The 12,266-nt window shown below is 53.1% G+C and overlaps 1 protein-coding gene across 7 annotated transcripts in view; it reads right to left on the bottom strand.

Moving 5' to 3' along the window:
• The window catches only part of CCDC33 (coiled-coil domain containing 33), a 101,844-nt gene that overhangs the window by 67,652 nt on the left and 21,926 nt on the right, over positions 1-12,266 (bottom strand). For all 7 annotated transcript variants that reach the window (XR_010151420.1, XR_010151418.1, XR_010151419.1 and 4 more), the window contains exons 3-5: positions 7,936-8,069; positions 3,732-3,841; positions 2,062-2,178 (exon numbers count right to left, since the gene is read on the bottom strand). Coding sequence is in view for 4 of the 7 variants with exons in the window: in XM_054667035.2 (XP_054523010.1) it covers positions 2,062-2,178; positions 3,732-3,841; positions 7,936-8,069 (361 nt within the window). In the remaining 3 variants the exon portion in view is untranslated. The remainder of the gene's footprint in view (positions 1-2,061; positions 2,179-3,731; positions 3,842-7,935; positions 8,070-12,266) is intronic.

Raw genomic sequence — 12,266 nt, 5'->3', positions numbered from 1 at the left:
GAAGAAGAAGGGGCTCTGGACACAGCTGACGGACTCTGCCCCAGGTACAGCTTGGGATAGGAAGAGGTCCTCACTGGTCTATTCCAGCTCAGCCATTCACTCCAGCTGGGTCACATTGGCCAGTTCCTGCTCCACTCTGGGCCTGTTTCCCCACTTGTGCATGGAAGAATTGAACTATAATCTCCCCTGAGTTTCTAGCTCTGACTTTCAATGGGAGGAGAGGGCCCAGGAGTGAGGCTTGTTCTGGATCATTCTCCCTTTTCTCCCTCCGCACCCTCCTTTCAGGCTCCTCTTTCAATACCCATCTCAGCTGGTTGTCCCACCTCTAACCCCACACAGGTGTGAGCTGATGGGCACGTACAATAGTCCTTAGGGCCTCGCAGCTCTCACTGAGGGCTCTGGAGACTGAATCCCTTCATCACATTCAAAGGATTGAATCTCTGATGGTACATTTCACACTTTGGATGGGTCTGGGGTCTGGGGCTGAGGGATTTCACTGGAGGCTGGCAGGCCCTATTGCTCACAGGCTCCCCAGCAGGTGTAAGACTAAAAAGGGGGTGGTGGCAGCTAATTTGCACCTGTTCTGTGTGGACTCTGATCAGGTGTGAATGAGACAGCTGCCCAAGTACACCTGCTCATGACAGCCTGGGAAGTAGCAGAAGTTCCTGCTCCTGCCACGCGCTCACCATCAGGAGCAGGCAGCTGCTCTGTGGCCATACCTGTCGCACGGATGGAGAGGGCATCTGTGCTGGGGCAGGAGAGTGGGCAGGGTGCTGTGAGCCAGAGAAGGCCCCTACTCTACCGCTCTACCAGGCAAGTCAGAGGGCTGGGTGGGGTGGGGCAGCTCCACAGCAGCCCTAAAGTTCTGCCTGTGTCTTGGGGATGTGGCCTCCTCCCTGTGGGGTGCGGCCTGGGGACAGCAAGGCCAGGCTGTTGCCCCTCTTCCTTGTTCTGTGTGTGTGTGTGAATTGCTGGCTGTCCTCAGGAAAGGGCGTGATAGAAGGTGGCGGGGAGCAGAGGGCGCCTGTAGGTCTGATATGCTGGCATCAGAGGGGTGGCTGTGGGGGAGTAGAAATGTGGGTTAGGAGTTTTGGCTCCCATACCATACTCCCCTTGGGTCTCAGTGTCCCTGGCTGTGAAAGAAGGGAAAAGAATGCTTCCTCCCCTGCCAGGCCCACGGTGCTGGTGGGAAGTAGCGGGGTGGGAAGGATAGGAACAGATCAGCCATGTTTGGGTAGGTGGAAGCTCAGAGCTTGGGTCCTGTGGGTCCCACCCTGATCATACTCAGGCCATAGCTGAATTTGAATCTGTCACCCATGGGCAGTTTGAAAGTTGGGGGGAATGGGAGAGGGGCCAGGTCCCTGCATCATGTCTGCTTTGAGCATCAAGAGTTCCTCCCAAAGCTGCTAATTGGCCTAGGGGGTGGATGGTGATGGGTCAAGGGGCAGTGGCCAGGCCCAAGGTGGGCCCAGCCCTGTCCTGGTTAATGGAAGAGGCTCTGTAAACAGTTGCTGGATGAATAAATGAATGAATAAACTAAATACCTAATCGCCAGACCAGTCAAACCTCTTTAGACACAGTACTGAAGGAAAGCTCAAGGAGGCCCTAAACTTTTGCTTGGGGGCCAAGGCACTATCCCAGGAGGGGAAGAATAGAGCAGGAAACTGCTGGGCTGTGGGCTAAGGGGGAGCACGGGGCTTCTCCCCTGCCCCTAGCATAAGATTCGGGGAGACAGGCTCTGGGAGGCTCTGGTCCCCACTGCAGCACAGAGACGGTACACCAGGAGCAGCAGTGTGGCTGAGCCCCTGTCCCCCACCTCCAAGGCAGAGAGGGAAGGAGAAGAGGCTTGAGCATCTTCATCCTTGTCATCCCTGCCAAAGGGCTTGTCTTCACAACTCCTTTTGCTATTTTGGAAAGGCCTGGTTGCTTTTTCCATTCTTGACATCTCTGCTCCACACCCTCAGGTCAGCAAGAGGGGGCTAAGGGCAAGGCGTGGGGCCTACTCAAAGCTTGGCCCTTTCCCACCCCACCCACCACCCCAGAGGGCCCCAGCCCTGGTACCTCCAGAGCCATGTGGTTGCAGCCCATGTAGCGGGGGATGAAGCTGCTCTTCCGAACGACTGTTGCGTACAACTGGGTCTTGGCAGTGGCTTCATTGGCTTTCCCAGACTCAGTGGGCTGGAGACAGGGTTGGGGCAGAAGACACAGAGGAAGGAGAGTGTCTAAGGGGCAGATCCTGGCCATAAATCCAGCCCTCTGCAGACAATCACTTGGCATTGCTCCGCTGGGGCTCCGAGCTGATAATTAAAGCTCATGGTCCCTGTGAGCCCTTCCAAGGAGATCAATATAATAAATCTTCCCTTTTCCATTTGAATATTTCATCACCCTCACAAGGACCACTGCCTGTCTGCTTTCCAGTAAAGATGTGATAACAAGGCCTGGGTTGTAAGTGAACAGACAGCCAGGGGGCCTGGGTGATGCCCCCAGAATTACAGCTCAAGTGCTGAGTCTCCCAGGGTGAGTAGCACATCTCTCTTTTACTTCCCTGCATGGCCCATCCTGAAGCCCTGGGATTGGGGTTCCTCATGGGGCCTAAGAGAAGGTAAAGCCCCCTGGTGCCATGATTGAAGAATTGCTTAGAAGAAAGTTCAGTGCTGGCCCGGAGGAGGGATGGGGGAGGGTAACTGACCAAACTGAGCACCTACTGTGTGCCAGGAACCTTGCCTATCATTGCTTGGGATCCTCAAAATGACTGTGCCAGCTTTGCCAGTGAGGATGGAGGCCTGGGGGCCAAGTGGCTTCCATGGGTATCCAGCTAGGAGGCAACAAACTTGGTCTAGGACCCCCGACAGTCTGGCTTCACATTGTTCTTTACTCTCAACCACTTTCAGGGTCTGGAATGCACAGTGGGGAGGGGAATGTGATGCTTCTGCTCATCTCTGGCTCACTACCTGGCACATAGTAGGTGCTTCATAAGTCCTTGAGCAACGAGAGAGTGAATTCTACCCCTTACCCCTCAGCACTAGGAGGGAGGACAGGCAGGGGTCTGGCCTGGGAGGCCCAACCTTGGAGTGAGGAGCCTCAGGCCCCTCAGTCCATGGCTTGGACCCAGTTGCTCACTCTAGGGGTGCATTCCAGGGAATGCTTTATTCCATGTACCCCCCGACTCTCCTGGGCCTTCTGGCCAAGGCAGCATGTGGAGGCAGCTCAGAAGGAACTGGCTTGGGAGACAGCATGACTTGGGCTCACCCTCAACTCTGCCGCTCACTTGCTCTGTGACCCAGGAGGAGGAGATTTTTCTCCCCAGGTCCCAGTCCCATGTCTGCAAAATGTAATTTACCTTGAGGATTAGAGAGGGGGTGTGAAATGTCTAGCACAGGGCCTGCAAGCAGTGGGTACTCTGTAAATATTGTGTTTCTTTGATTTTTAGATCCGCTCTTTTAACGTTTTTGTAATCAAAATCTATCTTTAATTGGTATATTCATTTAATGTGGCAGTTGTCCTATAATAATCAGCTGTTTTACAGAGATGAATTTGGAAAATTCCAAATTCTTGTAGACATCATTCCTGTGTATGTACCAGGAGCCATGTTTCCCGAGCCCCACATGGTCCTAGACTTGTCATGCTGTGGGTGGGTGTGGGATGCTCAGGGCTGCTCCGAGGGAATAGCTGGGGACATTCAAGGTGGTTCCCACCTGCTCTCCCTGCACTTCCCCAGGCCTCTGACTCACCTTCACCAGCTCAAAGTGGTAGGGGTGGAAGACACGCAGGTACTTGATGGGGATTTTGTAGGACAACAACTCCTGTTTCTTTCTGTTGTCCACCACCTTGAGGATCACATCTGGAAAGAGAAAAAATGAGCATAGGTTTATTTTTAAATGGATCCCTTTCTCTCCCAGTAAGGAGAGACAGTGAGAGGTGAGAGACATTGCCGAGAGTAGAGAGCAGGGACCACACTGAGGAATCAACATGCACACACATGTGTGGATCACCCCTGTGCACACAAACCCACAAGCACAGTCTGAGCCCCTGCACAGGGCAAAGCTCCATGCCGGCAGCTGTTAGGACCCCAACATGCAATTTTCTCCCATGGTCTAGAAACTCCCAGGTCAGAAATAGACACACACAGAACTGAGTCCAGTCCCCTGTGGCAACAGACACACATGTGCACACACTGAGATACACAGGCAAGCAGGCATAGCACCTCTTTCCAGGAATAAGACTCTTTCCCTTGGTCACAAACACTTATGCCAGCTCTTGAGGCAGGATGGGGAGAGATTATCTCACACATGTTGCAGGTGGGGAAACTGAATTTCAGTAAGAAAAAGTGATCTGCTCAAGGAAATCCTTTAATACAGCTATCAATAAAAGTCTACTACAAGTAAGGGAAAACTAGTCTAAATACTAAGAATAATGCACCACTTAGTAAACACCCTCCAAAGAGACTATATTTTCTCATAAAATGGCATGAATATTGGTATAAACTTTTTCTTTTGAGACAGCGTCTCACTTTGTCACCCAGGCTGGAGTGTGGTGGCATGATCTCAGCTCACTACAACCTCTGCCTTCCAGGTTCAAGAGAGTCTCCTGCCTCAGCCTCCCAAGTAGCTGGGATTACAGGTGCCCGCCACCACACCCAGCCAAGTTTTGTATTTTTAGTAGAGACAAGGTTTTGCCATGTCGGCCAGGCTGGCCTCAAACTCCTGACTTCAAGTGATCCACCTGCCTCAGACTCCCAAAGTGCTGGGATTACAGGCATGAGCCACCACACCTGGCCGGTATAAACTTTAAGAAGAACACCAATGTCCTATAAATAATCATGACAGTCCTGTTTAGTGAGCGGGACTGTCATGATTATTTAGTGAGTATCTACTACGTGCCAGGCATGGGGATGGGCATGTCTCAGCCATGATTCCAACAAATTCTCACCACAACCCCCCAGGTAGGTATCATCATCTCTGTTCTTAAAATATGAACAATGGAGCTCAGAGGGTTATATAACTTGATCAACATAACACATCTAGAAAGTAGATGATGGGAAGGGTTGAATTTGGTGACACTTGAGGCATCTTTATATTCTGGAAATCTATGATTTGAGGAGGAAGAAGAGATGGGGAGGGAGAAAAGGAGAAGGATAGAGGAGGGATGGAGAAAGAATGAGAGAGATGAGGTAAGAAAGGATACAAAACAGAGAACAGGAAAGGGAGGATGGGGCGGAGGGGTGTGCCTGAGGGAAACACTTGGGGAGACCCTTGCCCTCTGCTTCTCTTGAGACAAGGGGTTTCAGCACCAGGGACAGCAGCTGGCCCTTGAGGGCTCAGCAGGTTCAGCGGGCTCAGCTGCTGGGTCATTTGGAACCAGATGGGTCATTTGGATGTGGGGGTGGAGAAGGAAGCTGAGGGCTTTATTAAGTATTCTTCTTTCTCTGTCTTCCCTACAGCGACCCTGAACACTTGCCAAGGTATCTCAAGGGCTTGTCATATGGGATCCATGCTCAAAGGAAAGAAGGGGGAGAGGGCACTGAAGGTGTTGAGGTTGACTTGAAGAAGGGAGATTGAGGCAAGGGATATGAAGTCAGCAGACCTGGGTTCTAGTACCAGAAATACTAACTTGCTCTGTGACTGTTAGCAAGTAATTTAACCTCTCTGAACTTCATGTTTCTGCTCTTCAAAATGTCAACACTTTAATAAAAAGCCTTGTCTCTCCCCTTGGGTTGTTGTAGGGAGAAGAGTGTGTTTTCAAGCTGTAACCTTCTGTGCAAATGCTCCTCGTGGTTGTCACTATTTTCCTTCTCTTTAAGCATCTGCAGCTCTCCAAACACAAACCCTGCTGTAGGCAGACCTGAGGAAACTCAACTGGGAGATTCCAGTGCTCCCAGCCAAAGCACCACGAGGAGCTGTGCAGGCTGAAGCCCCTTATGCCAACTCGCCATGGACCAAGAGTCCCCAGATCCAGTTGGGATTTGCCAAGGTTGAACGAGAGGTGAGTGCCGTGCATTTTCCCTACCCGCTATTCCTGGAGCTCTGTGTGGGCAGCCAGCAGATGAGCTGGAATTGGGGGTAATGGACAGCCACTCCTCCCTGCTCCTGTCTCCATGCTACAAACACGCTTCATCAGCTTCCTCTCTGGGCATTGTGCCCTTCCGGCCTCCCACCGCTCCCTTTGTGTGGCCAACAAGCTATTTCTGCCACCCGCCTGCTTTGGCCCTGACACAGGGTCTGAAACTCCCCTTTGCTTTTCATTAACACATCCTTGAGCTACCTCCCACCCTTCCCCCGCCTCTTGGCCTGGCCTCCATCTCCCCCACCCCCACCGCAGACATCACCACAGCAACCAGTTCCAACAAGCATCCAGCTACTTCAATCTGCAATGAGATGCCTGCCAATATTCCCTGCCTGCCCATGAGGCCTCCCCACTCTCTTGTCCCTCCTGCAGTTAGTCCTGCCCCTCTCTCTGCTGCACAGATGGGCCCTGGGGTCACTGACCTTATTACATTTTTTCCTCTGTTACCCCAGGTATGTAGAGCCCAGGGCAGGATCCCAGCTCAGGTCCACTCACCATAACCTCTAACTTCCCACCAGCCACATAAATACATGCATGCATACACACAGAGCCACACACAAAAACTACACATACTCATGCACTGCAAGGCACACACCACCATCCAGATTCATCCAGACACACATACACCACACTGTTGCAGCTAGACACACCCACGTGCACACACACATAAGACACACAGACATGCAGGCCTACAAGTACAGACACAGCACACGCCACATTCACACATGCGCATGAACCAGCATGCAGGCATTCACAAAGACATGCACACACAGGCACGCATGTGCCTCTGCATGAAATCCTAGGTCAATTTTTCCTCCTCTTTTGCATCTTCTTAAAGCATCCCAACAGCTCCACCTATCCCTTTACAGGCAGAAAAGAAAAATTATCTGGCTTGACCTAGAACTAGCTCCTTCCCCTTTTACGGAGGCTCCCCTTCCTGTTTCCTTTCTCCTCTCCCATAGTCTTCGGCTGGCTTTCTGCTCTGTGTGAGGAGAACAAGGAGTTCTGTCTAGGTCCTGGCAAGATTTCAAGGGGGAGAGGCAAAGCCTGTTCTCTCAGGGAGAGACCACCTGCAAGAAGCAAGTCTGAGGTCCTGACTAGATAAGATCAGAGACATCGCCAGGCACCTCCAGTCTGTGCTGGCAGTGCCCGATGCGATGCCCCCCTACCCGGGCATCAGCCAATCAGTATTCCCTTGTGTCCAGCCTGAGCTCCCCCAGGAGAATGGAAATCCAACAGACCCACAGTGTGAAAGTAAATATAAGTGTGCACATGCATGTGTGTACATGGGCACCTCGTGGCTCAGGCTGACACCTGGGGAGGACTAGGCAGGAATAGGGATCCATTCTAGGGACATTTCAAATATTTTTTAAAAAATCAAATGGAAGCAGCGGGAACCCTGGAGCTGCAGTAAGAACATGCAATGCTGAGTCCTTGGTCCTTGGTCTTAAGCTTAAGCCAGTTAAATTCCCTGAACCTCGATGTTCTCTTAAGCAATGGGAGCAGCATTGCTCTTCCTGGGAGGTGGTGACTCCAATGAGTGATGTGTGGGGACGTGCCAGGAAGCTGTAATGTCCTGTTTCAGTAGGAGACGGCGGTAATAACAGCCATGAAAATAATAACAACAGTCATAAAAAAGATAAGCTTGCATTGTCTGGAAAATTCATTTATGTGGAACAACCCATTTTTCGAGCAGGATGGGGAGATGAGGCGTGACAGTATTATGATTTTTTCTAAGTGCTTTTAACTGAGCCCAAGGAGGTGTTCAGGTGGCTACCAGCTGCAGTGAGAGGGAGCCTGCTTCTTGCTCTAAGTCCTTGGCTGTGTTCACACCCTGCCTGCACATGCCGGCCCTGCCCAGCCCCTGCTTACCTTCTTGCCCTGCATCCTCAGCTTGGATCTCCACATTCACCGTGTCCCCCCAGATAGGGGCTCTGGTGGGCTCTGAGGTCACAGATGTGACTGCCTTGGAGCTCTGATTGTTCTTTTCCTCAGATGTGCTTTTCCTGGGGAGAGCAGGGGCAGGGTGAGTCAAAGGGAGGGGTTCTGTCTGCTGCTTGTCCCCATCCCAGGCTCCACTGTCCATAAATCTGAGTGAAAGGTGGACAGAATATGGAGAGCTCTGTCCCATGCATAGACACTTGTGTCATCCCAGGCCTCTCCCCCAGCTCTCCTGCCAGCCCAGGTGACCACACTGTCTCGCTGGCCACTACTGAGGCCTTCACTTAGTCACAAGCCTCTCACTTAGAGAGGCTCAGGGCAGGGGTAGGGATGGGGGTAGAGGGTAGATGCCTTGCCCACCTGACTTCCTAGCCCTTGCCAGGGAGGGCTCTCCAGCAGGAGCCCATGTGCATGGCCTCCCTCTTCTCTAGGTTCTGTTCGGTGGGAGGAATCCTCTGGGCAGAGTGGCTGTGCGATGCCCCGCCTGGCTGTCCTCTCTTCTTCACCTTATTTCCCTAAACTTCTGGCCCAGATTTCCAGGCTCCACCCGACAATCCCAGTTCTAAATGCTTACAATGAAGCACGCACATGCTGCTGCCTTCTGAGATGCCTGCTGTGTGCAGGGCCTTGGGCTGGGCCCCTGGAGCTGGGCACCTGGAGCTGGGTCCAGGCCTGGGGGCAGGGGGCGGTGGAAAGGGCTTTCCAGCCCTCAAGCACTCAGATTGTTCAGGACCAGGCTGTCTAAGGTGAGAGGTAAGCTTGGGCCCTCTGCATCCCAGTGCACCCCACAGATATCGGAGATCCAGAGCCGTCAAACGGCTCAGGGAGAGAGTGAATACTTCTTCTGTAGAAGAGGTTACTAGGCCAGGGCCATCCCCAGCGCTGCTCCATTAACTGCAGCAGTCATGGGCTGAGGAATCATCCCAGAGATCCTGTAGCAGGGGGAGCCACACCACACACCTTGCGGAGGGAGGCAAGGTGCAAAAATGGTACCCCACGATGGGAACAAAGACGTCATCCCCACCAGCCCTTGTTTCACCCTCAAGGCCCCCAAAGGGAGTGTGGGGCAGGCCAGTTGGCTCAGATCCCACCTGCTCTGTGCATTAGCAATACCAACATGGTTCTTCCCAGCCCAGCTTGTTCCTCTCCTCCAAGAAGCCCTCTGGAGCCCCCCGGCCCTCACTGTTCCCTCTGCCCTTTAGACTTCAGTGATGCTGTGACCTGGCTCCTTGCTCCCACTCATCACAGCCCTGCTCCTGTGGGTAACCATGCTTGCAGGAGCCCTGCTTCTGTGGGTGACCATGCTTGCAGGAGTTCCATCTCCAAGTTCCAGGGGTCAACTGAGGACTCCTGCTGTGCTTTGACTGAGGCAGTATAACACAGTGATTGTAAGAAGGACCCTGCAGCTGGGCATTTTGGGTTCCAAATCCCAGCTCTACCCCCTGCCAGCTGTGTGATGTTAGGCAAGGTACAGAACCTGTGGTGCCTTATTTTCTTCATCTATAAAACAGAGATGGTAACGGTGCCCAGCCTGCAGGGCGGTTGTGGGAAGGAAACGAATGAATATGTATAGTGCCTGGCACATTGCTAAGTACCAAGAAAGTGTTAATAATTCTTAGTACCTTAAATTATTAAAATATAAATATAATTCCTGTTATTACCCCATAGCACCAGAGAGCTTAGCCTTATTGACCCTCCTGTGACCAGCCCCTTTGCCGTGGCGTGATTTTTCCCCATCATGCCCCCAATTCTGGGTCTACAATTGGGGATGTCTGGCTGCTCTGGCCAAGGTGTGGAATCCTGGAAAGAGCACAGGCTTGGGAATGATTCAGAGCTGGGTTTGGAGCCCGTGTTTATCCTGGCGAGATCATCTCCCCTCTGCACCTACTAAGTTCCTCCTTTTTCAATAGTACCCCCCTGAGAGAGTGTTATAAGGACTGGAAAGAAAGCATGTTCAGCTCCTGGCACCCAGAAAGCCCCAGTTCATGTTATTCCCTCATTTGTGATACAAAACAGCTTGGGTGTTTTTGCAAGAGGACCTGCCTGAGGGCAGCATGAAGGGGAAGGAGCACTGAGTACAAGCTGGGGTGAGAAGGGGCATCTCCCAGAGAGCCGGAGTCCTTCTCAGATGAGCGTCCATCCAGACACACCCCTGCAGGCTCTGCAGAATGGACTCCTCACACCCGCAAAGGGGTGTGTGGGAGGCTGCCAGGCTAGAGAGGGAAGGCAGAAGCCTGGCAGGAACGTGGCGCTCAGCTTGCTCCCTCCACCCTCGGGTCCCTTTTTCCCTCCGGCTCTGTGACCATGCTTGACCAAGGGGTGCAATCTAAGTACCTCCCATGACACTCTGTGCCTAGGCTCCCGCTCCTGACAGCTGCCCCAGCAAAGTCAGAGACCTCAGGCTCTCAGCAGCCTCCCTGTGCTACCCAGCCACCCGATCTGCTACTTATAGATATATAGTTAGTGCACAATAAGGCCTCACAGCCTCCCTCCTCAGGGACCTGCACAGAAACAGCAGAAAAGCAGAAGCGCCGAGGGTGTGTCAGGAAGAAGTCAGTCCTTCTGCACCCAGATGTCAACCCCAGAGCTGGGCACAAAACTGCACCTGCATGGACACATTCCTGGGGGATTCCCAGGGATCTTCATGTGGCTCTGTGTGCACAGAGAAGACACAAATGAAGGTGTGAAGTCACAGGCAGCATAGTGACAGGATTCAGAGTGAACCCCATGCCAGCCTGTCTTCTACTGTCCTCGTATCCTCCCAACCCTCCTGGGAGGGTGGCAGGAGGAATTCCCAGGTGCAAAGAGGTGGGGAAAGGTGATGGGGCAAGGCAAGGGAGTGGGTGCTGACTTTCCTCCAGCATAGAAAGAGTTAAGCAACTATTTTCCCCACCTCCCTGCCCCATCTAATATGAAGGTCATCAGGGCTAGGTGAGTGCAGATAAAGCAACTGGGTGGGAGGGGGAGGCCCCAGGGGAAGGGGGAAGCTTTTAGCAGGTGGAGGGAGGCTGTCGGGGTAATGGCTTTTCCTGGCACAGCTGACTCCTCTGGGCCTTGATGCTATTCTAGAATCTGGAGAGCAAGAAGGGCCTCTGATTCTTCACAGAATAGGAGCAGGGGATGAGCTCACTCCCTGCTCCCAGCCCCATTCTGCACCCCGCAGATGGGCACGTGGCTGAGTTCCAGGTCCCCAGGCTCCCTCAGGGCTCCCAATGCAGTCTTAGAACCCAGGGGACCTGGGTTCCCTAGGCCTCTCCACAGGCTGTCTGCAAGGAGAGACCTCCCTCCCTGTCCCCCCAAAGACCTGCCCTGTTGACTTGGACCTGTTGGCTCCAGGCATCCAGGGCCAGGAGGAGCTAGTGGGTGGTGCCTGCTGTCTCGGGGCCAGATTTAATCCAGCCACAGCATGGGCAGCCATGCCAGGATAGGACTGGAGTTGGGTTTAGAGTGCAGCAGCCCTGAGACCAAGCTGCAGGAAAACGTAAACCCCCCTCAACATGGCCTACCCTCCAGGCTGCTGGAAGGGTGTGTGTGTCTTTGACAAACTCCAGTCCCCAGCTAGGCATTACTGGGGCCCCCACCCCAGCAGGGTGTGAGGGGGCCAGGCTCAACCACAGCTGTGAGTGGGAGGGAACAAGGACTTTGCTTTCCTTCTGCAAGGTCATGACTAAGGGAAAATGTGTCATCTGGTTCCCGGGGGCTGCAGCTGTGAGTGGAAGAAGTGAGCATCGGAAAAGCATGGGATTTGACGGACAGAAAGCAAGAGTGCTCATGAGCCGCTTTCCCCCTCACTCCAGGAGACACACACACACATCCACACATACATACACACATATGCACACACATGCACACAAATGCATGCACACACACATACATGCACACATGCATGTGCACAAAGGCTGCCCAGAGAGGTGTGAGTACCATACTGTACCCACTCTTGTTACCCAGTCCTCAAGCTGCCTCTGGGGTCTTCTATTCACACCTGAGCCCACCTCCCCCACCTGTCCTGCCTGTCCTGTTGGCCTCTGGCTCCCCTCAAAGCCTCAAAGCATGAACAATAGTCAAGACCTGGCCGCCTCCTGGGCAGAGCTTTAGAAGCTAGGGCACAGGCGGCCTGGCTTGTTTTGAGTGCCAATCCCAGGACAGCCATCAAGGGAGCAAAGGAAAGGGGAGGGCCCTGACTCAGATCTGCTGTGGCTGCTGGGGTCTTGGCTGGGCAGGCTTGCAAATCCTGAGAGACTAGAGTGATGTTCCCAGAAGCC

This window comes from Pan troglodytes, chromosome 16, assembly GCF_028858775.2.
Source record: "Pan troglodytes isolate AG18354 chromosome 16, NHGRI_mPanTro3-v2.0_pri, whole genome shotgun sequence".
Lineage (NCBI taxonomy): Eukaryota > Metazoa > Chordata > Mammalia > Primates > Hominidae > Pan > Pan troglodytes.
This window is presented reverse-complemented; position numbering and strand designations above follow the sequence as displayed.